The 25,236-nt window shown below is 44.2% G+C and overlaps 1 protein-coding gene across 3 annotated transcripts; it reads left to right on the top strand.

Annotated features, from left to right (window-relative positions):
• Positions 1 to 337: 337 nt before the first annotated feature.
• Positions 338 to 24,406, top strand: LOC133159345 (dehydrogenase/reductase SDR family member on chromosome X-like). Of its 3 annotated transcripts, XM_061286247.1 has the most exons (8): positions 338 to 722; positions 803 to 914; positions 15,906 to 16,013; positions 17,026 to 17,094; positions 20,869 to 20,970; positions 21,329 to 21,536; positions 21,616 to 21,823; positions 22,905 to 24,406. In XM_061286247.1, exons 3-8 carry the CDS (start codon positions 15,908 to 15,910, stop codon positions 23,082 to 23,084), a joined length of 873 nt encoding a protein of 290 aa, XP_061142231.1. In that variant the 5' UTR covers positions 338 to 722; positions 803 to 914; positions 15,906 to 15,907; the 3' UTR covers positions 23,085 to 24,406. The 3 variants fall into 3 exon arrangements, with proteins under 3 accessions (XP_061142231.1, XP_061142230.1, XP_061142229.1); XM_061286246.1 differs by having other exon boundaries at positions 338 to 914; XM_061286245.1 differs by lacking the exons at positions 338 to 722; positions 803 to 914 and adding an exon at positions 15,144 to 15,376.
• Positions 24,407 to 25,236: the final 830 nt, after the last annotated feature.

Genomic DNA, 25,236 nt, shown 5'->3' on the forward strand with positions numbered 1-25,236 from the left:
CAGTATGTTTATTTCTGTGCTGTTGTAGTGTGCATCACTACTGCGCATATTTTTGACGTTCTAACAGGTAGCCAAAATGTTACAAACGCTCCAAAGTTTGGTGCAATGCAGTTCAACGCAGCAACAACCACAAATATAAAAAGCACAAATGTGAACAGTAAGTTATGTTTTTAGACATCTGTACAATGCAGATGTAGGCAACCCCGCGTTGTGGCAGTGAGTGTGTGCACACGCGCGCCACGAGGAATCCTAATCAACCTGTTTGCAGCAGCTCGGCGCGCGCACGAACACTTGTCCAGCCCCTCATGTGGAGAAGTAACTTATCTTTTTGGATCTCAGCCCCCATCCGCTGCTCACAGGCAGTCTCTCTCCTCCCCGGCTGTGATCTGTCACCGCGTTCCACGCGTTTCATCTCGTCTCTTACCACCGACGCGAGAGTGGAAGCGGGGACAGACAGCCCACCCACTCATCAACACCCCCCACCCCCCTTGTGCAGCCTTTAGTGAGGGGAAGCCCCTACCACGCTTGACTCGCTGAGTGGATCTCCTGCGTCGCGCCTGTGCGTGCGTGTAGCCCGGGGCTCCGTCTTCCTCAACAGTTGCCACCGGAGAGGAGGAGGAGGAGAGCGGGGGAGACAGCAGACTGAGGACGGAAGGGACGCGGAGAGCCACGCAGCTCCTGCCCCGGCTTCTGCTCCTGACATGCAGTCGATCATCTCTCCGGTGACCAAGGCCATCCTAGTCGCACTCTTCATCTTCGCCATACTCCTCATCCTCTACGTGATCCTCTGGTACATTTGCAGGGACGTGGACTGCGACCACGGCATTTGAGGATTCATTTATTTTAAAAATCAAACAACAAGAGAAGAAAAAGACGGAAGGGAATTCGCAAATGGAGGAGCCCGGGGTCACCCTGTGAGTGCGTTTTGCCCGTTTTCTCATTTGTGTGTTTCTTGGTTTTAAGTTGCGTGTCAAGGTGGGTGCGCGCTGTGCGTAAATTAACCACTTGGCACCTCGAGCCCTTTGCCCTCCCGAAATTACCCCCCTCCCCCACTCTAAACTTGCGCGCAACATCCACCGCCTCATTAGTAACGGGAATAGTGGAAGTGGTGTCACCGGGATGCGCGGTCAAGGCGTGCTCGGGTCGTGCAATGACCGCCAGTGACATTGCGGTATAGGAAGCACGCGAGTCTCTTAGGGTCAAGAACCAGCAATGTTTACCTCGCTTTGACAATATTGCCTCCCAGCCCCTCTCGGATGCACCATTAGTTCATGCTCAGTTCATCTTGCTTTGCAGAAGACATCCCACCTAACCGGATTATCTCTATTTGGCTCCTCTTCTTTGGGATATTTCTTAAAATATGTCTCCCAAGTCCATATCATGAATATTCCATCACGCAATTACATCCCCTTGTCATTCAATCCCACGTAATTAAGATGTTCTCTGCCCACATCCATCTAATGCTCTATGGAAGACGTTTCCATATTACAGCCACATTCGACCCCAGTGCCAGCATGCGTATTGTCACATGACCCATAAAACTGTTAAATGCGGAGGCTGAAATGTGATTGACATTCTCACACGTCGCTCCGGAGAGCCCTCAAATCCAGATCATTTGTACATTTGCATAGATTCCAAAGTGGAGGCTGCGAAGGACACGTCAAGGGCATGCGGCTTCTACAACAGGAAGCTTCGCATGCCGTACAAATTGCAAGCTCATTTCAGACGTCATCTTTTCATGTTCCTGTAAGTCTCCAAGATATGATACACGTGCAGATGAAAAGATGGCAACGTGATAGAAGCTGCCTGCAGTTTTGACACCTGTCTGCGCGTTTCCTCATCACTATTCCCCCTTTAAAAAGCCTGGAGGCAATAAACAGCAGTGCAGCTCACAAATAAAGTGAGAGTTGAAGATTTGAAACTGCGGCGCCACCATTGTGGTATTTTAAAATACATGAGGAGCCCAAGTGCAGGTGTCCTATTCGACCAGAATATAAAACGACCGCTGCCGTCGCAACTAACCTGTGCTACTTTTCAACTTTCTCTCAACCACACACATAGTGTGGACATTAAATGGCTGCTCAGTCTCCGCCGGTTCAAAGTGTGTGTGTTAAAATAACAATATTGTTGTGTTTGTCTGGATGACCGACACAATTAATTGTGTGAATTTGAATTTGCATTGTACACATGATTTATCCAAATACAGTATATGATTCACAGAGCTCCTCCCCTCCCCCAACACAGAAAAAAGTCAGAAGATCCCAACGTTGATACACCTTGATAGAGCTCAGGTTCAATCAAGATTGAAGTCATGAAATATGTAAGATGGAAGGTGAATTATTGAAGCAGAAGGAAGTTGCTATTCTGGCCGGCTATGATGATACACAGCCCAAAAAAAAAGCGTCTTTTAAATAATGCCTACTGATTTAGTCCTGCCAGTTCAATATTATCAAGATGGCCGTCACAAATATGGGCGTGATTGTTTCCGATCAACAGTAATCCCAAGTGGGACACAAATTGAAATTCTCGCAAAAGTCCGAGGAGGCCGGGCGAAGCCAATGACACAGAACATGTCATCACCCTCAACTCAAATTGGCTTTCAGGAAGATAGTTGTCCTGAAGCACGCACACCTCAAAGCCATAAAAATAGATTGCCAGTGACTCAGCCGTTATGTAAAGTCCATCTCTGATAGGGCCGCTTCGGGACCATTATGTCAGTTTCGCTGGATTCCACTGAAGCTGAGGTGACACATGTCTTCTCTGTCCGTACACACCCAAAAAAAAACACATTTTTTCACTTTCAAGTGTACACACCCATGTGAGCGCATCCCAATGTGATACACTAAACATGATGGAATCCCTTCAGGCTAAACCGCTACATTATTAGCACTGGGAAGAAAACCCCACTTCACATTTAAATCACATCCGACACCCCTCTGGCCAGGTAGCCATCCATATTGGCAGACATGCATCCCGCACACAAATCTACATCCAGAGTCATAATTGAACATGTTTTTAAACATCACACTTCCAAATACCGCCCGCCCCCATCCACCGACCCAACCCGCCGCCACTATTGCTTCTTTTAAAAAGGCAGTGATGCATACTTGCTCATCATCTGCACCGACTTCCTGTGGGAACACTTTAAGCCGTCTTATAATGAGACATCTTAATCATCTTCTATGCAAATACATTTCCTGTCTCATTAACACTTTGTTTTTGTTATTCATTTCATTCGGAGGCTTCCCCACCTTCAATTGGGAATCACTCTTATTAATCACAAGGGGATTTGAGAAGAGTCACGATTAGCCTTTGATAGGACACGCTGTAAAATAGTTGTTTGACATTTTTACTGTGTTAAGAATCTGCACACAGAGGTGTGTAATCATCTTTTTATTCTAAACAATAATGGAAGCTCGATTTAACAAATGACCCCAAATTTGAGTCAACTATTGTGAATCATCTGAATCAGATTCTTGAATGTATTTTCTTCTATTTCCCTTTTGAGTCACATGGCGGCCTGTTGTCTGTGTTTGTGTGACTGGATGACCAGGTTAAACGGAGGGGGCGGTGAAGGGCCGGATGCCAAGGAAGCAGAGCGTGCACACAGCACCTCGAAGGCTTTTTCTGCCTCAAGTCCAAGATGTGGAAAAAAAAAAGACAGAAAGGGAGCGAAAACTGCTCCAGTTTGTTACACGCTAACAAAATCTTTTAAAGGCGAACGAGTGTGAGAGAAAGATTATGAATGTGTAAGTTAATAACAGACTTAATTGGAGCCAGCAACTATCCCTCCCACTGCTCCTTATTCTACATCTACTAATGAAAAGTCTCCCACTCCCCGAAGACAAAGTAGGGAAAAAACTGTGCTGGGATTAAGATGATGAGTACACACAAGAGCAAACACACACACAACACATTCATTCATGTATGCATCTACTGACACATGTAAAATAGCTACATGCGTGCTTGTTACAAGAAGCTACTCCATGCAATGTGACTTCCTTCCAAATAGAAACATGCACATTATTTACATTCATGATTTCACATTTAAACTCATCGGAATTCATGTCCTGAATACTTCCTACTAGATATGGCTGGTCACGACATTAGGAACACCGTCAATATGCTGCGGGTTTAGGACAAGCTCTCGAAAAGCATGAACATAGATGTGACGTTTTCTTTCCTCCAGTAGCACAGTTAGATTTGACTTGCTATCGGATAAATAAGAGATGCGAGATTTTCATGCCCACTGGCGAAATACAGTCATGCCACCTGTTGCAACTGTGGTGAATTCTCTTCGATGGTCAGCTGGTCTTCCAAACAAGATGGTGAAAAAGTGGCTGGCTTGGGGAAGGAAAACTTCAGTCACACATGGCTGATTGGGGAAAGATTTTATTCAACCGATGTCAGAGAGAAGTGTCTCGCGCCCTAGCCAAGATGTCGAGTCCCTTTGTCTACTCTCGTCCTAAACCTTATACTCTTGCGCTTCCCTCCACGCGGGAGCGCGCAGATGGGGCTGTTGGCTGACCTATGACCCCGCAGTTGCCTCCTCATCTCTACATCATGTGCATCTTAGCAGTTGTTAATGGAAGCCAGATGTGTCTGGCGCCAATGAGTCTACCTTCCTGGACCAAGCCCTAAACAATACCACACGAACCTGACCCGAACATGACCTGGTCATACTTAGGCTTACTAGTGAGATATACATTGCATGATACCAGAATAAAAATTCACAACATTCCCCCCTGCCGGGGCACATCAAGTGCCCCGGCAACAACTCAACACGAAAAAGACACCGGTACATCAAAAACCTTCCCCCAACCATTTCATGGTTTTCGTCTACAATTTGGACCTATTTGTCTCATCCTAAATCATGCTCAAGGCATGCTACTTAAGGTTACATTAACTAGGAAAGCTCAACCTAATTTAATAGCAAATTCCTCCCTGACAGCAATCTGAGGCCTCTCAGGAACCACATTTGACCAAGATCGAATCCCCCAACCCCATCAACTGATTGACGCCGTCCGCACACCCCCCTTCGGTAATATATCACCAACGCCATCAATTTGGAGAGGAAAAGTTTGCTGTGGCCCGTTAGAAGCCCCAAAAAGCCGCCGGACCGCCGTCGAAAAAACCTCGCCAATCTAATGACGAGGAAAAAGAGGGAGGCCCATTCTACACCCCCGGAGGCGCCTCTCACCTGGCGAGAGTCAGGTGAAGGGAGCTCCGGCACACACCACATTTCACAAAGCGTAGCATGAGCCCAAACACAGCAACAAGCAGAACCATGACCCTCAAATACAGATCGCTCAACATGCAACGTCGTATCGTAAACATGCCACGGGGCAAGCAAATGAGGTCACATAATAAAGTAAATAACATGGCAACAAAACAACGATGTAACACAGTGAGGTATATAAAAACGAATCGTCAAAGCATGCAAGAACATTAAACCCGTTGTTGCGCTGCCCCCCTCGCATGCACAAGTGCGTGCAGATATGAAATCCAGTCCCCTGATCCGTCAGTGGAAAATAGCACTAGTAGTAGACGGCACCGTCCCGGGCCGGCTGTCCGTTCAGTGTCCTCCTGTTGCTTATGATGGCCGTTGAATCCCGTGCAAGGCCCCGGTCAGCAGCCAGGCGACCTATGCCAAGCTAAAGCTACTGTCTGTATCGAGTGACTTTACAAGTGCGAACATGTGGAGTCATAATGTCAAAGGTAGCAGCCCAGGCCGGACGTCCTTCCGGCCCCGACGGCCACCGCTGGCAGGGCAACACAACCCGATAGCTCCAGTGTTTCCAGCCCCCTCAAATAATTATTTGGCGGTGATGGGGCAACGAGGAAAAAGCTGTGTCAATCGTCTCATCGAAATCTCATCAGAACGCCCGAGGGCTCCCGACACCTACCCCTCGTTTCCAGAGGCCCACGCGGTCCCTGAAACAAACAAACAAACAAACAAACAAACTAACAAGCAAACAAACAAGCAAACAAACAAGCAAACACTCCAGGACTCATTCCCCTCATTCCTCGTCGTGCCGACAGCGTTGTCAGATCCCCCCAGTCACAATGTAACTTCTACCTGGTCCTGGTAGCCTTTCCTGTCACAGATGTCCCTGTCTCAATCACACTGTCATCTTTCTGAAGTCCCGTCAGTCATGTCACTTCAGCCGCTCTTTTTCCCGTCCAAATACTATTTGTCACCCCCAAACTCCTTCTTCAGTCTAAAGATGTGTAGCATTCTCAAACCGGTACCCCTCACAATACTGTAGTTTCCTACCTTTATGTATCCGTGCCTTATGTTCGAGCCACCTCACTGTTCAAACCAGTCATCATTCTGAAACAACGCTCATGTAATCTTTCCAAAACGGTACAGCCACCAAATCCTCTCCGTATTCGTTATGCCAACTACTCGTCCTAAAATGTATAATTAAACATTTGCCCTGTAATAGCAGCTTTAATGCAGTCACGTGTTCAGAAATTTCCCACTTCCTTGTCTCTGGCCCCGTCTTCCTCACATTCAATAACCTTCCAAACTTTCGTTGTGTATTGTGCCACTGTCCATTCCCAAATCACTGTATGATTTGTCCTTCGCACTTTGTCATTGAAAAACCTTAAACCTTATTGTCACTAAATTGTTACCACGCTTCGCATCCATTCCAGGCTGTTGTCTCCCGTCAACTCCCTTTCTTTCAAGATGCTTCTTCCGCTCCTTCCGTCACTGCTAGTTGAATTCTGGCGTGTCCTGTTAAAGCTTAAAAACAAGTGAATTTGGAAAAAAAAAACTTTGTATATCACAATTACAAATTGCAACCTACTCACCCCTTTCTGTTTTACCACTCCCCCCTTTTGACACATTCACCCAATGTGTCATTACGTACCAAAAGGAACCTGCAAAGCGTCCCCTCTCATCACCACACTCATTGTAGCCAGGCCCACGGAACCTCTAGCTTCCATCTGGGCCCCGGGACCGTCACCCCAAGTCTCTGAAACTTGACTGTCCACCACACACTCGGCAACACACACAAAAATCAGCGCACTCCTGTCAGTGAGCTTATAGCCCTGCTGACAGCGGACATTTGTACACACAAAAACAGACATCAAGTATCAAAACAAAAACAGTCATAAAATGAATCCTGGCGCTCGGGGATCCTGTCCTGAAAACCATGTAATCAACAAGTTCATTATAAAAACCAAAAAAGCAAGGGTTAACATATTCTCGTAAATTCAACACAAACGTTCCACGAACGCAATCGACAACCTGCAAGAACGAAAACAAGTTACGCAAACAAGCGCAATCCGCTCCTTGGCTGGTGGCCGTTGCTGCTGCTGCAAAAAAAATCAAGTCACACAGAAAAACAAAGCAGAGCTCGCTCATGTCGCAAGCAAGCTCAAGCGACAACCATTTGGTCACTGTCCACCTAGTCCGTCACCCCGTTGGGTGAGCTCAAAGTCGTCACACGTCAAATCGTCCAAAGTCTTGATGTTCAATACTAGTTCTGTCTTGTCTGACCATATCACTGAAACGGGCCTTCTCCATCGAACCGTTTTGTTGTTGATGGTGCCCCTGATTGATCATTGAACCATGGTTCCGATCGGAACTCATCACTTACCAGTTCCAGTCCCTCCGATCTGTACCACCCCTTCAGGTGAGAGGAATCTTATCCTCAATGGCAAACACATCACCCCAACTTCAGACCTCTCTGGCCAATCATACTGCGCACACACAGCCGTAGATGATCACATGCGCACTCACCCATCCACACACTCACAGACACACTCATCCGTCTCTATCACTCAGCTCTCCCCCCAAACCAAGCAGAGTTAGTATCTTAGTGTGTAGGCAAATATTGACTCCTAATAGTGACTCTTCACATTCGGACATATTCGTCAACATGACCTATTATAAAATCTCCAATTCAATTTTCCATAAACTCGCCCATCAGATTCATCGCAAATTGTCATATATGTCTATATGAGGGACTAACTGTGGGACCCGCATTTTGAGGGAGCCTCCATACCCTCGTATTGGTCCTACAAACTCGATCTCTATTACTTATGTTAATTAAATTCAATAAAGATGGGTCAGACTATTCTCTCTGGCTTTTTACGTCATCATTTGGCTCTCCCCCTTTTTCCCCGTTGTCTTGCTCAAAACTGTTTCTCAGTCTGCTTCTCTTTATTGCCCTTCTTGGCGAGTCTCACTCCCCCCCCTTTTTATTTTCTTTCTTCTACTTCTTCCTAAACCTCCTGCCTGTCACACCATCCAACACCTCTCCCTACTTCCTTGTGGTCGCCTATCACCACTCCTTTCATCCACTCACTCGCGCGGTCTGCCCCCCTTCTGCAAAGCTGCAGCTCCACACAGGGAGCGCTGAGCCTTCTCCCTCGAATGAGCAGTTTTTAATGTAACTTACGTCATTGCCGTCCAGATCTTCTATCCTCAACCTCTCCTGCTGTCAATTCCTGTTAAAATGGCAAATTCCAACTTGCTCTAATCCCATCTTTGACAATGGAGTTTTCCCTTATCAGACCCTTCGAATATCTATGTCCTCCTATTATCTTCGCCTCCACCTCTTAGTAGTTCTTTTGACAGAATCTCCTATTGGTAACCCTACAGCGGACTGTTTAGCATATAATCCCTTACTTCGCTCTCCTGCTTCTACATTGCCGTGTGGGTGCAGTTGAATTTGAGCCCTATCTCAGTCATTATCTTGTTACCTGTGGCCTTGTGCGACTCCTATGCATGAATGTGTGAAAGTCAAAAATTTAACGGATCCAACCTTCTGACTACCCAACCTCCACTATGGTGCAACAAACTTCTATCGTATTGAGTAGGTACATCGAGCGTCCTAGCTTCTCCTTGGCTGAATCCACTTTAGTCTAGATGTCCCATTCTAAAATGTATCTAACTCGATTTCTACTTCTTATGTCTGGTGAGCCAAAACATCAGATCTCGCACCTGTTTCTCACCGTTTTAGCCCATTTGTTTTATTCAAATCTGTTCAATCTCTGACCATAATGCTTCTCTCTGTAGCTCTACGCATTATCCAATCCTTTATCAAATCTCCTCAGTTCTGTCAAACCCAGTGCACAATGAAGCTCCTGTCCACTCTAACCCAAGCCCCACGAGGTCTTAGCACCGCCAGGAGTGCGATTTGGCCGTCGGACATTTCAAGTCCATATCTTCTGCCGCACCTCACCCTCTCAAGATGGTGTTCTTTTGTTGTTGCTTCAGAGCCAACACATCCATCACTCTCGAATGAGTCCATTGTTCAAATGTCCATTTTTTCTTCAACATTGTGAGTTCCTCCACTTCTCACTGTCTTTTCTCGTCTCCGAGGATGTTGTCTATCCTCCGGAGTGTACTTGCCCCCTCCAAGCACAACAACAGTCTTACTTTGTCCTTGCCAAAGGTCAAAGGTGCCTCAAAGCCAGGCACCGTCTTGTAGTCGTCCGCGGCTGCAGGCGGAGTCTCGGGGTCGAGTTTTCAGGGATCCTGGCACTGAGAGAGACAGACTGGGACATCAAACTTGTAAGACTATCTCCAAATGTAGCTGCTGCCCTCCATTCACTAGTAACGTTTGTTTACCAAAAGTCGAATTCTCCTAGTAACAGCAATGTCGTCTTTATATTGTAAGTCCTGCAACTCATCCTATTGTCGAGCTACGTTTTGTCTATAGTTCCAATTTAATGGGACAGTACATTGTGTCTTCAGTATCACTATTCAAAATTAACTCCGAGGTCTGCGTCCCACAACTAGCCCTGATCTATGTCTTGATCTCTCACGCGTGTCATGCTTGCTCAAAAATGCGACTTAGAATATGGTGCTGTGAATTTCCAATCTCCCCGATCAAAGTGGATCCCGCTTCTCAGCTCTCCTTTCTCATGCCCCTGTTAGCCTGCAATTGTTCAAATCAAAAATGTTATTTTCTTTTAACTGTCTTTCTGTTGAACCTCTAAATCTCCCGTGTTGCTAACCTATCTACTCCAGGAAATGATTTAAAAGGTGTTAAAGAAAGGACCAATAGATTACTCCCAATATCTCCTCAATATTTACGAGTTAGCCCCCCTTTCTTCTCTCACTCCCTCTTTCTATCTGTCTCTGGCCGCATTTGTGGCGTCCTGACGTAAATTAGTGAAGAATTTGGGGGCAGCGCTCCGCGAAGCTTTTCCTCAGACGACCTGGGAGTTCTGTCCGTGTCTCTTTGTCCTCTGGGAGGAGACGTGCGCGTCCACCGTCTCATATTTGTTTGGTCAATCTTGTTCAAGTTAACGTAATCACTCACTTTCTCATTAGTTGTCAGATGGGCTAGGGGCGCTAGCCGCCCTCAACAGGCTCCCTCTTAATTTACGAGCGAACCCCCCTTTCTTCACTTTCTCCCCCCACCTATCGGTCTTGGGCCGAATGTGTAGCGTCCTGCCATAGATCACTGCTGCCACGGCCCAACTGTTTTCTTAAGACACACAGGTACACAAACATTAGTATTTTAGTGAGTATTGCAAGCATGTCTCTCTCTTGCCTATTTGCAAACTGTTCAACATTAGTGCCAGTGAAGTTTCAGTTTCAATCATGCACGTTCGTTGTTAATCATGCACCCTTTGCTCATCAACATTAGATCTCCCCTCGTCATGTCTCAGTTCTCATCGACATTGACCTCTACCGGGGGGACCCAGCCTCGCCTTTGCGGGCTCCTCGGCACAGCGCCCTCGGACAAGGGGGGGTCAGCGTACCAATGTTGACTCCACGGGCTGGCCAGGCCCGCGCGTCTCGCCGGCCCCCACCTTTGCCGTCAGAGCACCATTCCGCGCCTTGGAGCACCCAGGGCCCCCTCCTCTCTTCTCTCACTGCCGTCTCCCATGCGTGTGCACATAAACGCACACACACCGAGCGCGCACACAACCGCACATGCACACACCCATCCGCGCGCACGCACACCCCATACACCAAGCGCACACACCGCTTAGACGAACGACGACAACTGACAGAAACTTTACAGACATTACGCACAACATAGAACACAGACAAAGGGATTCGAATCCATCTCTCATGTAGCTTCTCACTAACCGCTTCCATGCGGTTTGGTCATTCTGTGTCTTCTTACCGTGCGCAGGTGCACTTACAAACAAGCCCTTTGCACTTCTCGTCTTTGTTTCCCCTAATAGCGCTTTGCATTTCCCCTTATACTGCAGATTTTTAACTTCAGTGTGCACACAAATTACTTTTTTTACATGGTATACCAAAATTAACCCCCTGAGGCCTCTTTTTCCACGTTTTCCAATTTCTATCGGCTGCGCACTCCTCCGCTCTGCCAATTGCGGTCTGCTGCAAGCCGTAAATTTTATCAGACTTTGACAGGAGTGTGTGCTATTACAGTGCGCCTCGCCAATCGGAATCGGACCGTGACGACTTGGGTACAACCGCAGCGCACCGGTTCACCCCGGTAAGTTGCCCGAAGAGTGTCTCTCTAAGCGGCTAACGCACCAGCTGTCAGCCGGGGGAACCTTGCAACCCGCACAAACTCCTAATCTGATCAGTGCTCAAATAACGTGGTCTGCGCGCATCATCCTTCTCGGCACCCTGGTCCCAGACCCAGCCGGTAATTTTCCCACATTCGTTCACACGGTTACGGATGCCAAGGCTGCCCATTCCTCCGCTTTGCCAATTGCGGTCTGCAGCACGCCTCCCTTTTTCGTGCGACCTATATATAGAGACAAATGCCCCCACCGGACATCTCGACCACATTGAGTGTGATCTCAACTACATTGAGTGTGATCTCAACGTCCCAGCACGACCCCGGGAATTATGCCTCCGGTGGCTTGGTGGTGCCCGTCTCTTGTCGCACACAGTGTTCAATCGTACCTGTGTTTCCGCCTCAATCACACAGCTAAAATTTCCATCCTCCATCGGATCTGTAGCCAAACCAAAGTCCACGTTTTATGGGACTTTCTATTATTCTTCTCTCGTGACAGCCGATCAGCGATGTCCCAGACATCCTGTCCTGTTTCACGTGCCCTCTCTCGGAGCATTTTCTTTCTCATTCATCATTCACACCAGACATGTCACTCACACTGTTGTGCACATTCCCCATTAAGTTTTATGCTATTTTCCCATTTTTATTTGCCTTTTTTCTTTTTTCTATTTTTATTGAACATTTTCATTTTTCTATTGGGGCTACTCCCCCCTTTCAAACTCCACATCTCGTCGACATCCAGCTAGGGGAGACCAATCCCCCCCCTTTTTGCCAGCCACTGGCACACCAGGCCCGTTAACTGTCCCGCTTAGGAGCCACTCCATCCCCCCCCACACCAGGCACGAGCACATTGCGATACTGTGAGTGAAAGCTTCTCACCTCAAACTCAGCCTGCCGGCCGGACGCTCGATGCTCGCACCCAGGCGGGCGAGGGCTCCCCGAAGGACAAGAGAACTGTTCGTGACGCCAAAATTGTGGTGAATTCTCTTCGATGGTCAGCTGGTCTTCCAAACAAGATGGTGAAAAAGTGGCTGGCTTGGGGAAGGAAAACTTCAGTCACACATGGCTGATTGGGGAAAGATTTTATTCAACCGATGTCAGAGAGAAGTGTCTCGCGCCCTAGCCAAGATGTCGAGTCCCTTTGTCTACTCTCGTCCTAAACCTTATACTCTTGCGCTTCCCTCCACGCGGGAGCGCGCAGATGGGGCTGTTGGCTGACCTATGACCCCGCAGTTGCCTCCTCATCTCTACATCATGTGCATCTTAGCAGTTGTTAATGGAAGCCAGATGTGTCTGGCGCCAATGAGTCTACCTTCCTGGACCAAGCCCTAAACAATACCACACGAACCTGACCCGAACATGACCTGGTCATACTTAGGCTTACTAGTGAGATATACATTGCATGATACCAGAATAAAAATTCACAACACAACAAAACACGCAGTCACGCTCTACCCCCTTCTTCAGACTATAAATTGTGGCAATCCCTGCGGAGGTCTCAGCGTGCTTATGTGCTGTCTTGTTAGTGTCTGAGCTGTGAGTCCCTCTCTTGAGAGTCTGACTTTGTCCCCGTGAGGAACTGCTGCGAAAAAAAAAAACAGACTGCCATAACCTCTGGGTATCTGCAATGAAATGTGCAAATAAGACCAGATCAACTGACCTCAAACTAGTTCAAGTAGAACAAACAGCACCTCTGCTGGTCGCAGCCAAGTACTGCAAGTCATTAATCAACCACCATCATTTCAACACAATTTTTTAACAATCAATTCATTAATAATTCATCAACTGACTATTATGCCCATGAAAACCACAAGGCCATTTTGGTTGAGAATCTTTTTATTTATTTTTTAAACACACAAACATTCATCATCATATCCAATGGCGCTACTATGACCCTTAATTTACAAAATGAGATGAGTTGGAATTTGGAGCCAGCCAGTGGTTGTCATGAAAACTAGGTGACTGTTGAAGCTATTTTGATGCTGTTCACATATTGTGTTCATCACACACCATCCTTGTCATGTCCTATTTCTACAAGTATTTATGTGTGTGTGTGGGAGGGGGGGGCATATATGGAGAGCTGTATCCTTGACGTCCCATCATCCCAAATAATCATCCCACAGTCATGCGTGAGATGCAATTTCCTTTAAACAATAGCAGGCCGGCTCGCCTCGCTGACCTTCAACCTCTCAGGCTGTGGCAGAGCAAAGACTCACAAATAAACAGAGCACACACATCCACTCAGCTCGCATTAACAGTGACACGTGTGGAGGCAAAAATGAGCATTTTGTCCAAGCGTGCGGTGGTGGCGACACAATCTCTTGCTACTCAAGTCGAATAATTATTGAAACCATGTCATGGGCATCAGAGTTAATGGATAGCGGGTGAGACAAATCAATCATACTGAGAAGAAAAAAAGTGAAAGGATGCTGGAACAAAAAAAAAACATGTCCTTGAGAGGCCATTTTGGCTGGCCTACTTTGAGTGGCGAGATAATTCAGGTGGCTCCTGTTGGGCACGCCAATCACAATCTCGCCCGGCAGTAGGTTGTCCGTTCACATTTGCGCTAATGCGGCTCTGCATTCATTTGCTTCATATTCTTCCCGATGACTGTAATGATGCTCTTATTTTGTCTCCTTTTGCGCCAAGCGCTCTGCCCTCCGGTGTTTCTGACAGTGTTGACGTTCAAATTTAACATTCATGATGGCACGCTAACAAGATTTTTAGCATTTTGTGGGGGTAATTTGAAAATGATTGCGGACCTCTGCCAAGGTGAAGTAAACTTTTGTGCTATTTTCTGACGCCGTCAAAAGCACTGACCTAGATTTATAGCTTACATGGAATAGTAGTATTTTATACAAATAAACTTGACTTGACGTGACTATTTTCCCTACCAGTCTATCTTCATTTTGTAGCTTGTCATGCATGGTCGCCCACCTTTTAGTCAAATGCTAGATTTCTATTTATTTATTTATTGTCGACTCTGTAATCTAGCTCTGACGAGACACGCGGCCCTGCTGCAGAGACATGCTTTGAGCGCATCTTGAGAAACGACGGCTCAAACAGGTCGCTCCGATACTTCCATCACATGTGATCTCTCTGGCAGGGGCCAATAAGATTGTCAGTGAGACGACAAAAGCAACATGATGGATGTATAGGGGAGACTCATTGGACAGTGTGTGCACTCCTGCCACAATGCTGAGTGTCTTTCATCATATGCTCACTCCATCCGTGTACCTACAGATTCTCTATATTGCTTTAAACCACGGGCGCCGTTCATTTGCACTTGAATCACTGAACATTTGCAGAGTTGCAGAGATCCTGCACACTAAAGTACATTATGTGATCATGCATCGTGATAGCTCAGAATAGTTATTATATGTTTAAAATGACTCAACGTGGTGTCTATTAGTTTTAAAGCTCATATTGAAGACTAAGTCATTTAAAGGCAAAGTAAGGAAATAAAAAGTACTAAAAGAACGTACAGAGCAAGAATATGATTTTGGGTGGAAAATTATTCAAAGGAAGAAGGAAACACACTTAAAAATGTTAGATTAGTTCACAGTTGAGCTAGTCTTCTCATGGCCCTAAAATGAAATATTGTAGCTTAAAAATGTGTCTTCGTGTTATTATTGAGAGGAAGGAAGCGAGGAAGGACGCGAGAGGTTGCCAACTTCATATTGGAACGCGTCCTGCACACTCGCTCGTATTCGTAGCCGCTCTTCTTTCTCTCTCTCCGTCTGCAAGCTAAATACGATTTGTACTGTGCACGGCTCGTTCAAAACAAACAACCGATATAATGATCTCCTCTATAATATTTCGTTTGGTGTCAGCTATCAAGCTGTACCTGCTCGGTTTGAAGGTTCTTGTGATTCAGCTGTTCAGCAAGCGTTTCAAGTTGCCAGGTTGGTTCAGTCTTGCTGCTGGTTTGTGTTTGACAGCGGTTCCAGCCGTATATGGTTCAATTTTTTATTTTTTTTACTGCAGTATTTATGCCAAATTTAGGGGAAATGCGTAACATTTCTTATTGCTGTCAACGTGGCCTCGTCTGTTTTTGTTGTCACTCCGGGCAAAGTTTAAATGGCCTGTTTTCATAATGCAGGTTGGTTTGAAATAACGCATAAGACGCCCATTGGTTGCAGTCAGCCAATCAGCACAGATTATAGTTATTACGTAATAGCTTCACTCTTACGACACGTTCGTACGATACTGACGCAACCGGTTTGGTGCGCGCATATCGGCCAAAGTCAACTATAAATTCCAGTTTACGATAACGATGAACAAAAATGCATGGATGAATATTTCAACAACCACAAATTCTTGCCACATATTTAACAGTCAGCTCACATGGCTTTAAAATCTCCTCCAAATGATGTCATCCTTATCTCGTGACATTCCATCTGATAACCATGTGTCCTCTTCTGCCTCTGCCAGTGATGCCCAGACAAGATGGCAAGGTTGCCATAGTGACGGGAGGAGGCAGGGGAATCGGCTATGAGGTTGCCCGCCACATGTCCAAACTGGGGGTACATGTTATCATAGGTACGGTATCATATTCCACTTTGGTGCCATGTAAACAGCATGAGTACAGCAGATAACTGGATAAAAACAGAGCACCTTCAGATATTTTTTTATTTTATATTTTATATTTCATTTTTATTTTATAGTTTTAATTTGTTTTTAAGATTTTGTTAGGCCTCATATCTCTTTACTTCAAGGGTAGTACAACATTCAAAATAAGGCTCAGCTTTAGTCATTCAAGTTGTGTTTACTGCAAAGTTAGTAGAATTAATTCAGAATAAAGGTGCATTTGTGTAACGTATGGTTTTGTCACACGCATGCACGCATACACGCACGCACGCTTACACACACACTCACACACACGCACACACACACACGCACACACACAAATCTAATCTCGCCAAAACAAATTCCAATCATGTGACTTGATTGGAATTTCTGAAGATTCAAGAGGGTGTGTGAGTGTTTCCGCTTTCAACCAGTAATGTACACATTGACTTTGGAAATAGGGGTCTATTTTCGCAAATGAAACAATCCTCACAAGCAATGAGAAATGACCTCCTTTGTGCTTGGAAAGTAAGCGTGCACAAGAATCAACCTCGGGATGCTCAACATCCTCTCACTTTTGCATTTATGAGGCAAAACCAATGCAGTATAATTCAAGATCCGCACAGTAAATCCTCTTTTTATGACAAATATAATCTTCAGAACGCTTTTTGAGAAAACGCTTAGTCCCTGCCTGATAGTTTAAGCAGTGGAACTATCGGAATAATGTCAGACATTTTTTTTTTCGCATTGCTCTAACAAATAGAGTTCATTTTGCTCTATTTGCAAATAGAGTGAGATATTGCTCACAGAACTCTTCAACTGATTTTGATCCAATTAGGAGTTATTGAACCATTAGAGCTCATCAGAGCTCCGCAGGTAGTCTTGAATTGCTTGCTTTTTTTTTTTTTTTTTCAAAGCTAATCACCAATTGCTTGGCAGAAAAAAAAAATCTATCTTTTGTTAATTTGTGTCCTTTTTTTCTCAGCCTGCAGGGATGAACAACAAGGTCTGGCATCCATCCGAAGGATCTACAAAGAGTACAACGAGGCTAAAGGTGAACGTGTGCGCATGTCTGTGAATAAAAACGGGAACACTTAAGAGCTTTCCCATTGGTGTTTGTACATTTCATTGAAAATTCACAAAATTTCAACATTGCGGCACAGATTCAAAAATGGTGGGAACATTTATTCAATGGATTCTGGTTTCCATTCCGAGCATTTTCCGAAATATTTATATTTCTTGGTGGTGCTATCAGCAGATAGCACACAAAAATCCATAAGCGGCTGAAGACCGGTTGACAACAGTCCTACTTGCCCGTCAGTGGCTGTCAAGCTCAGCGTCAGCAACTAATGTCGCTCGTGTCATTGAAGTCGATTTCCTTGAACGAGACTGCGGCGGGATTGATCACTTCTTTTGTAATTGGCAGGCACTGAGGCATTAGGGACAAGGGGGTGACTGCTGCCAGATGCTTGTGCACTGAATGAAAATGTGTGTATGTTTGTGGTTGAATGAGCCGGTAATGGATTCTCATTAGTATGTGCGGCGGCGCACTTAACATCTCTGTCCAAACTCCCTTTGGCACGCTTCCTGGTATTTGCACCAAATATATTGGCCTTGATTAAATCAATTTGATATGATCCTTCATCTCTTTAAGGGGCAAAGCTATTTTTGCGTTTGTAGTTTTTAGCACAGACCCGCACATGAAAAACAGGATCTGCCTCTGTGAGTGTTGTTTAACAACAATTAACGTGCAAATCTGTGTGTCAAGGTCTTTGAAATTGAGAACTGCAATTTTTTACTGGAAGTCATAAAAGGGTCTAATTAGCGTTCAATAATGCAAATATTGCTAAATGCTAATATTTATCGAAGGTCCAGCAGGTCAATTTTCCAATTTTTTGAATGAATATCCCAGTGTCACCTTTGGTTCACATGAAAAAAAATAAAATTACGAAGCAATTTAGTTTTGATTATTCAGACACACAAATACAGGCTAGACACAGATATGAGGTACTTATGCATATTTGCCACAGGGAGCTCTGTCTGTCCACCAACTTTAGTCACGCTGCACTTGAAAGTTACACAATCCCCCTCAAACCAAAAGCTTGGATTAAAAAAATGTGAAGCGAGAAAACCAGTGCACATGTAAGTGTGTGCGTGTGTGTGTTTCTGTGTGACAAATAATGTCTCTTAGCATAAGCACAGTTCAATGAGCATCGTAGATGACTGCTACGAACGAGTTCTGACAATTCAAAATATTTTTACATTTAGTAAAAAGTTTAAATTTGTTATATGTATTATCATAATAAAAAATATTCTTAATCCAAAATACTCAACAGTGGATTTAAAAGGTTTGCCTGTAAATCCATTTTATGGAATCACTTGCATTCCAAATAAATGATGGCTGTTCTTGCAAGGAAATAATTGCGGCTGAAAGACACAACCGGTCTTGATTTAAGAAAGTGTCATTGCATTAACACGGCAAACCGGGCATTGACCGTCACGCCGCCCGCCTCCTGTCTGCTACATCAGCTGAATAATAACAGCCAGTGGAGGAGTGAATGCTGGCACGGGGCCCAGATGTAATTTTCTTCACTATCGCCGCGTTGTTTATCAGACATCTCCAAGTGAAACCATTTACTTCCTTGTCTGAGTTTTTAAAGAGGGGCTCTCAAAGGGCCGAGTTCATTGTTCCTTTTCCTGTTGGCACTGATGAATTATAAGGATCAATATTATATCTCAATATTTGGTGGTGTGAGAGACCAGGCACACTATTAAACACAAAATATGTGTTTTGAATGTAAAATGAGATTGTGGTGAGCGGGAGGACAAATGTGATGTGTTTACAGGGTGGCACATTTTAATATCAGCTTTATATGTAATCCAGTTTAATCATATTTACTACGGTCACAACCGGGTCGCAAGATGCATTTTGAAGCCAGGTGGATTTATGCTAAGTGACACAGGCGCCGTTACCCATCATCTGTTTTTCCCCCGTCGATCTGAGAAAATTATTTTATCTTGCGTTGAAGATATTTGACAGGTGCAGGAAGATGAAAGACATAAATTGAAGTCTAATAAGGTGCTGCTGGAAGCCAACTTTCATATTAAATATCGGCTGTTCAGTAGTAGTTTACTCTGGATGTGTCCAGATATTCCTGGCAGGCTGTGTCAAAAAACAGCTGAGCTTGTAAAAACAAAATATTACTTCAAGTTTGCTGTCCATCACTGACCTTGCGACAATGTTTCAAAAAGAAATATTGATCAAATCAAAGCAAATGGTTGCAATAATCTGATGTATTTCTTTCTGCATTTTATACATTCCGTCTTTGAGAAATCTGGAAAAATGTAATTTATTTTGTAAGCTGTGCTATTTGTGAGACCGAGTCGCAGATTGATGAGTTTATCTCGGGCAGACATCAGCATGCTGATATCAACTCAAGTCATCTGTAACATCCCGGATTGTCTTGCTTTGCCTATTCCAATTTGTAATTGTCAAGCAATTCTGTCAAGTGGTTATATTTTTTAGCCCCATTTAGTCACAGTACATAGTCACAAAATGTAATCTATAACGGCTAAGGAAAAAGGTGCTTTATTTATTTTTTTTAATGCAGTATAATTTTTGAAACTACTCAAAATGTAGCACAAGTAGTCTCGGGAAAACATTGAGCTCTAAGATCTACGTCGACAACGATGAAGTGAAAGCTGCACTCCAAATGTTCACAAAACGTCCAAACGAGCGTGAAAATTGCCCAGAAAAAAAAGACACGGTCATTATCGGTCAAGAGACTAGATAGCTGTTCCACACGGTCATCAAATAATAAAGCTTCGAGATAACCAGTGGAGTAATTGTTTTTTTTTTTTTGAAGAGAGACAGAAAGATTAGGAGATGCTGAGTCAGCAAGAACATGAAAGCGAGGCTAGTTTTCATCTAGCCATGAGTCAATGGTGAATTACTGTGCTTTATTGATTTTGTCTGTGTGTGTCATCAAAACTGGTAAAAAAATAAAATAATTTGAAGTTAGCTTTGGTCTTCTTGGAACAATATCAACAAGAATGCAAATTAAAGTTCCTGTTGATATCAAGCTTTGCTAATTTATGAAGCTAATTTTGCAATTGGAAGAATAATCACATTTTAGATGTGAAATATTTTTTTTTTTATTGAGGACAAGAGGACATCTGCTCACCGCAGTTTAAATGTACCGGCGTGGTTGAATAGGGGCGAAGAGAGTTTTATATTCAAAAGCAGTACCGTTGTCAGTTCGAAATTATTCCTTTGGAAAAAAAAAAAAAGCAGCGTAGAGGAAGCTGAGGCTTAGAGAAGATGTAGAAAGGAATTAAAAGCAGCCAGCAAGAAGCGTCCAATCGATGCCATTTTGCTCCCATTGGGCTCTCTCGATATGACTGGCTTTTCTTGACAGGGGTCCTTGGGGAGGCCAATGAAGGAGACAGGGGAGCGCTGACAGATGGGACACACACATGCACACACACTCACACAGACATATTTGCTCTCGATGTTTTGAAAACTGGTTCTTCGTTTTTATATGTTTGTGTATGTCCGATTTTGGCCTTTCGATTTAATCCATTCATCTGTTTTCTATAGCGCTTGTCCCATGCCCTGTCATACCTTAAACCTCATCTTGCGTGTCACACTATGATAGGAACAGGAATTAGGTTTCAATGTAAAGTGGCCATGCAACAACAGGCGGCTGGAAAAGATGATGAAAACTCTTTGATGTCTTCCGCTAAAATGGTTAGCGGAAATAATCCGTTTGCAATGGCTCTCATGTATGTGTGTCTCTTTCTGTGTGTGGGTGTGTTTTCTCTCTAGTGGAGTTTAAAAAACTGGACCTAGCATCTCTGCAGTCTATCCGTCAGTTCGTCCAGAGCTTCAAGGAACGCGATTTACCACTCAATATTTTGATCAACAATGGTGAGTGTCGGTTATGGACATCTGCAATTCAGTGTACCGTATTTTCCGCACTATAAGGCGCACCGGATTGTAAGGCGCACCTTCAATGAATGGCCCATTTTAAAACTTTGTCTACATATAACATATATACATTTTGCCCGCGGGCCAGACTTTGGACACGCCTGCTGTAGTGGCTCAATATTGGTCCACATATAAGGCGCACCTGATTATTAGGCGAACTGTCGCCTTTTGAGAAAATTGGAGGTTTTTAGGTGCACCTTATAGTGCAGAAAATACGGTAACTATTTTTCTTTCACAGAAGAAAGTAAAATATCCCTCAGTATATTCATTTCCTAATATGTTTGTTTTGCATGTGTAGCGGGTGTCATGCTAGTTCCTGAGAGTTGTACCGAGAATGGATTTGAAGTGCACTTTGCTGTGAACTATCTGGGGCACTTCCTATTGACCTTGCTGCTCTTGGACACATTAAAGCTCAGCGGCAAATCTGACAACTTCTCAAGGGTGGTCAACGTCTCCTCCTCTGCACACCGCAATGGCGAGATCCGACTGGATGACTTGAATAGCAGGTAGGTTCTCACTCGATTAGCACACGCACGAACAAGCAGAGACCCGTGTCTAATGTCTGACAGCGTTCTTGCTCGGCAGACAGTGCTACTCAGCCCACGCCGCTTATTGTCACAGTAAGCTGGCGCAGCTTTTATTTAGCTCCCACCTCCATCGGGAGCTGGAGCAGGGAGGTTTCCCCGTCAGTTCGTGCGCCGTTGACCCTGGCGTGGTCGCTACGTCTCTCTACCGCCACCTCTGGACGCCCCTGCGCCTGGCACATGGTGTTGTGGCCCGCTTGCTTTTCAGGGTAGGTCACCTGCATGCATAGTAATACAAATACACAAAGTGAGCCCATCACAGAAAAACAAAGTGCTTCTAAAAATCAAGGGCGTTGACGTTGCGTTAAATTTGAAAACGATCCTTGCGTAGCTTGAAGCGGAGGCCACGAGCTACTGTTACTGTTCTCGGGATTTAATGTAAGGAGACTTGTGTGTGTTTGAATTCAAACTGCAATTGTCACGGGGACTTGCCTGTGAGCACAACCTTTGGGGTGGTTCTGCCCCACATACACAAACACATTAATCACACACACTCATGCATGCCAGTTGTTAACACGCGCACACACACTCGCCATTCGCGGCCAACATTGCAATGCACAAACAAATTTTCTTGCCTGTCACAACATCTTACGTCTCAAACGGAAAGATTTAACAAGTATAACAACGATGCAACCAAGAAGCGTTTTTTTTTTTGCAATATTATAATCAACCTGAGGAAAAGTCCCCACAGTAGTGTTAACATGCCACAACATTCAACTAAGCACTGAGTGATATGTATGAAAAAACAAAAGTTTTTACGGTTTGCCCTGGTGTAATGCGAGATAAATTTAATTTCAAGCATTTCAATAAATTATTGTCACACACAAACAGACTTAATCTCTGGATAGAAAATATGAATAATTAGGTTCTCAACCTACCCCAAGTAAAAACCATGTTTGCGCAGTTTCAAAATGAGCAAAAAAGGAGCTGAGAATTTGAATGATGGTTAAATATGGATCTAATCACTTTATCATTACTTTAAAATAAAACAATACCTCTGCCTCTCTTCAAATAACATAACAAATAACATGTTTACAGTTTGATGTAAACTTTGACTTATGATTTTAATTTGTTCTGCGGCCATGCTTGTAACTCAATTCACTTGTATGTCAAATCAATATTCCCCACTACAATGAATTGAAAGCCATTAATCCGTTCCAAAACACCCTCCTCCCAAAACACCCCAATTGTATGTGTGTATGAAAATACCACTATGTCGTACAAAACATAATACAATTTTATTCTGACAATTTCTAAATCGAGGCTCTCTGTATATTTTCATTCCCACAGACTCCTACTGAGGGTGCTGCCACTGTCTTGTACGCTGCTCTGTCACCAGCACTGGAAGGCGAATGCGGAGGAGGCTACTGGGCCAATGGATGCAGAGACGTGACTACCCCACTGACATTTGACCCCCAGATTCAGCAGCTCTTGTGGGAAACCAGCCACAAGTTTCTGGTTCCACAGTAACTCAAACTGTATTTAATTGTGCCAATCAGCTTCTTTATATTTAATTGTTGCGATTTTTGTTGACAATCTCACTCTGCACTGGAAACTATGACTGGCTGTTTGGGGGTGAAAACACCACATTTTTTCTTTACTCCCGCCAAAGAAGGGCTACAATGAACGGAACTTTTTCCCCATTGTGAGCTAGCAAACATTACACGTACATGCTAGGCCATCGCCATCGGTCCACAGCAGCCTGCCTTAACAGCGCTCTCCTGGTCAATGAGGAGGTTAATGAACTCTTCCTAATGCTTCTGCATCTCACTAATGTGATTCTAAGCAAAAAACAACCAGCTTTTAGAAAGTAGATTTTGGCCAACTGTTCAGAAATGTCAATCAAAGTGTAGCACGCACGCTGGATTTCTCTAAAGCGCCGTCAATACGGAGGCGCCAAGTGATGTCACCATCTTGGGTCATCTCGTGATGACTTGGAGCACTTTGCTTTTTAGTGCATTTGTTGTCTTGAAATGGCCACTTCTGAGTGTTCACGTTCTCTTCTTCTTGTCAGGCAATTAGGTGTGTTTTAAAAATAAATAACAAATGACCTTCATTAACAACTCATGGCATTTGCTATTTGCACTTCAACAGTGTTGTTTTCGTCAAGGATGACAAAACGGTTCCATTGACGGCCCTTTTTTTAAAATGGTGACAACAAAACGGTGTCGAGCTAAACATGGCGTTTTGTTGACGAACTGACGAGACGTGTGTGAATTTTTGCACTAACGTGGCCAACAGATGTTCTTTCGACGTTCTTGGAATATGTTTCATAAGATTAAAGTTTTCTGCATAACACCTGCCGCAAATGAACTTTAAGATAGCTTCGGGCTAAAGTTAGCTTTGTCGTCCATTCATTAGCTTTCCATTATGCGTGTTAGCAGCTATAATGTGTGGAACAGGCAAGGACTTCTGAGTTTCGTCAAACTTGTCATATTGACCCATTTTCTGTGAGTAACAAAACTACGTAACTACGACGAATAAGCATTTGTGTCCAGAAGATTAAGACTGAAACCAAAATGGCAAAAACAACACTGCACTGAAATTAAATATAGAATAGTAGGGTATTTTCCCCTTCCCTCTTCTAAAAAAAAAAAAAAGGTATTGGGTTTGTTTTAGGAAAACACCATTTTCCAAAACCAGGATTTGTGCCGAGACAAAAATAGACGAGAACATGAAACAATGGCCGCTTGAGTCTGCCCCCATTTTCCTTTGTGACCTGTGTTAATCCGTTTTACAGAATCAGTATCTGTATGCATGTGCTTTATACAGTATTCCAAAATTAACTTTAATTCTGCCTTCGGTTTATGTTGATGGTTTGCATAAAAATGGCGAGATCTTACAGATTGAAGAAGAGCAAGGGAAAAAAGCGATTTTTGGTGTTCAACATTCAAGCTGTGATCGGTTCCTTGCTACTTCCACATCTTCATTTGGCGTTGCTCCGAGTGCATTGTGCGAGTGAGATTTCCCGGTGGGGAGAGTCAAGCTCCATCAGTTAAGCTCATACACACACACACACACACACACACACACACACACACACACACACACACACACGCACACACACACACGCAAACACACACACACATATTCGTTCCAAACATTGGAACATCCAGGCACAATTCTCTCATCAAACAGACAGTAAACAAAAACAACTGTTGTTAGCCACTGTGATCTAACATTTCGACTGTGAAAATAGAACATTTTATCTCCCAAACAATCATCACTCTACGAGTGTTTAATGATATCCATTCATAATTATGTTCAGTTAAGTATGAAAGAATACGATCAATGTGGAGCTAATCGCCAAATAGTAGATCATGAACAAGGACGGGTGGAAAACCAGCCTACATCTTTTTTTGTTTTGTTTCCAATATATCAATATATCTGTCTACACTTTTTTTTTTTTAAATATATGTCACATTCACAGATCCTTCTTCAGAATCTAGGCCATGGTGTGTTTGGGTGTTCAACAACACGTTTTAATTATTTACAGTAACGTTGTCTGGCACCACTCCTGCTCGTGACATCTTTCAGACGACCATCTCGTAGAATGTGAGCTAAATAGACGACCTTTTAGTTCGACACAGCAGCGGCATGAAAAACAAACATTGGCTGGATT

Source organism: Syngnathus typhle, linkage group LG9, assembly GCF_033458585.1.
Source record: "Syngnathus typhle isolate RoL2023-S1 ecotype Sweden linkage group LG9, RoL_Styp_1.0, whole genome shotgun sequence".
NCBI classification, from domain to species: Eukaryota; Metazoa; Chordata; class Actinopteri; order Syngnathiformes; family Syngnathidae; genus Syngnathus; species Syngnathus typhle.

Bases quoted from the DNA above. Each gene is read 5' to 3' on its own strand.
- LOC133159345 (XM_061286245.1), top strand. From the start codon at position 15,271: ATGATCTCCTCTATAATATTTCGTTTGGTGTCAGCTATCAAGCTGTAC. The intron at 15,377-15,905 runs GTTGGTTCAGTC...TGCCTCTGCCAG, and splicing joins CAAGCGTTTCAAGTTGCCAG to TGATGCCCAGACAAGATGGC. The intron at 17,095-20,868 runs GTGAACGTGTGC...TTTTCTCTCTAG, and splicing joins AGAGTACAACGAGGCTAAAG to TGGAGTTTAAAAAACTGGAC.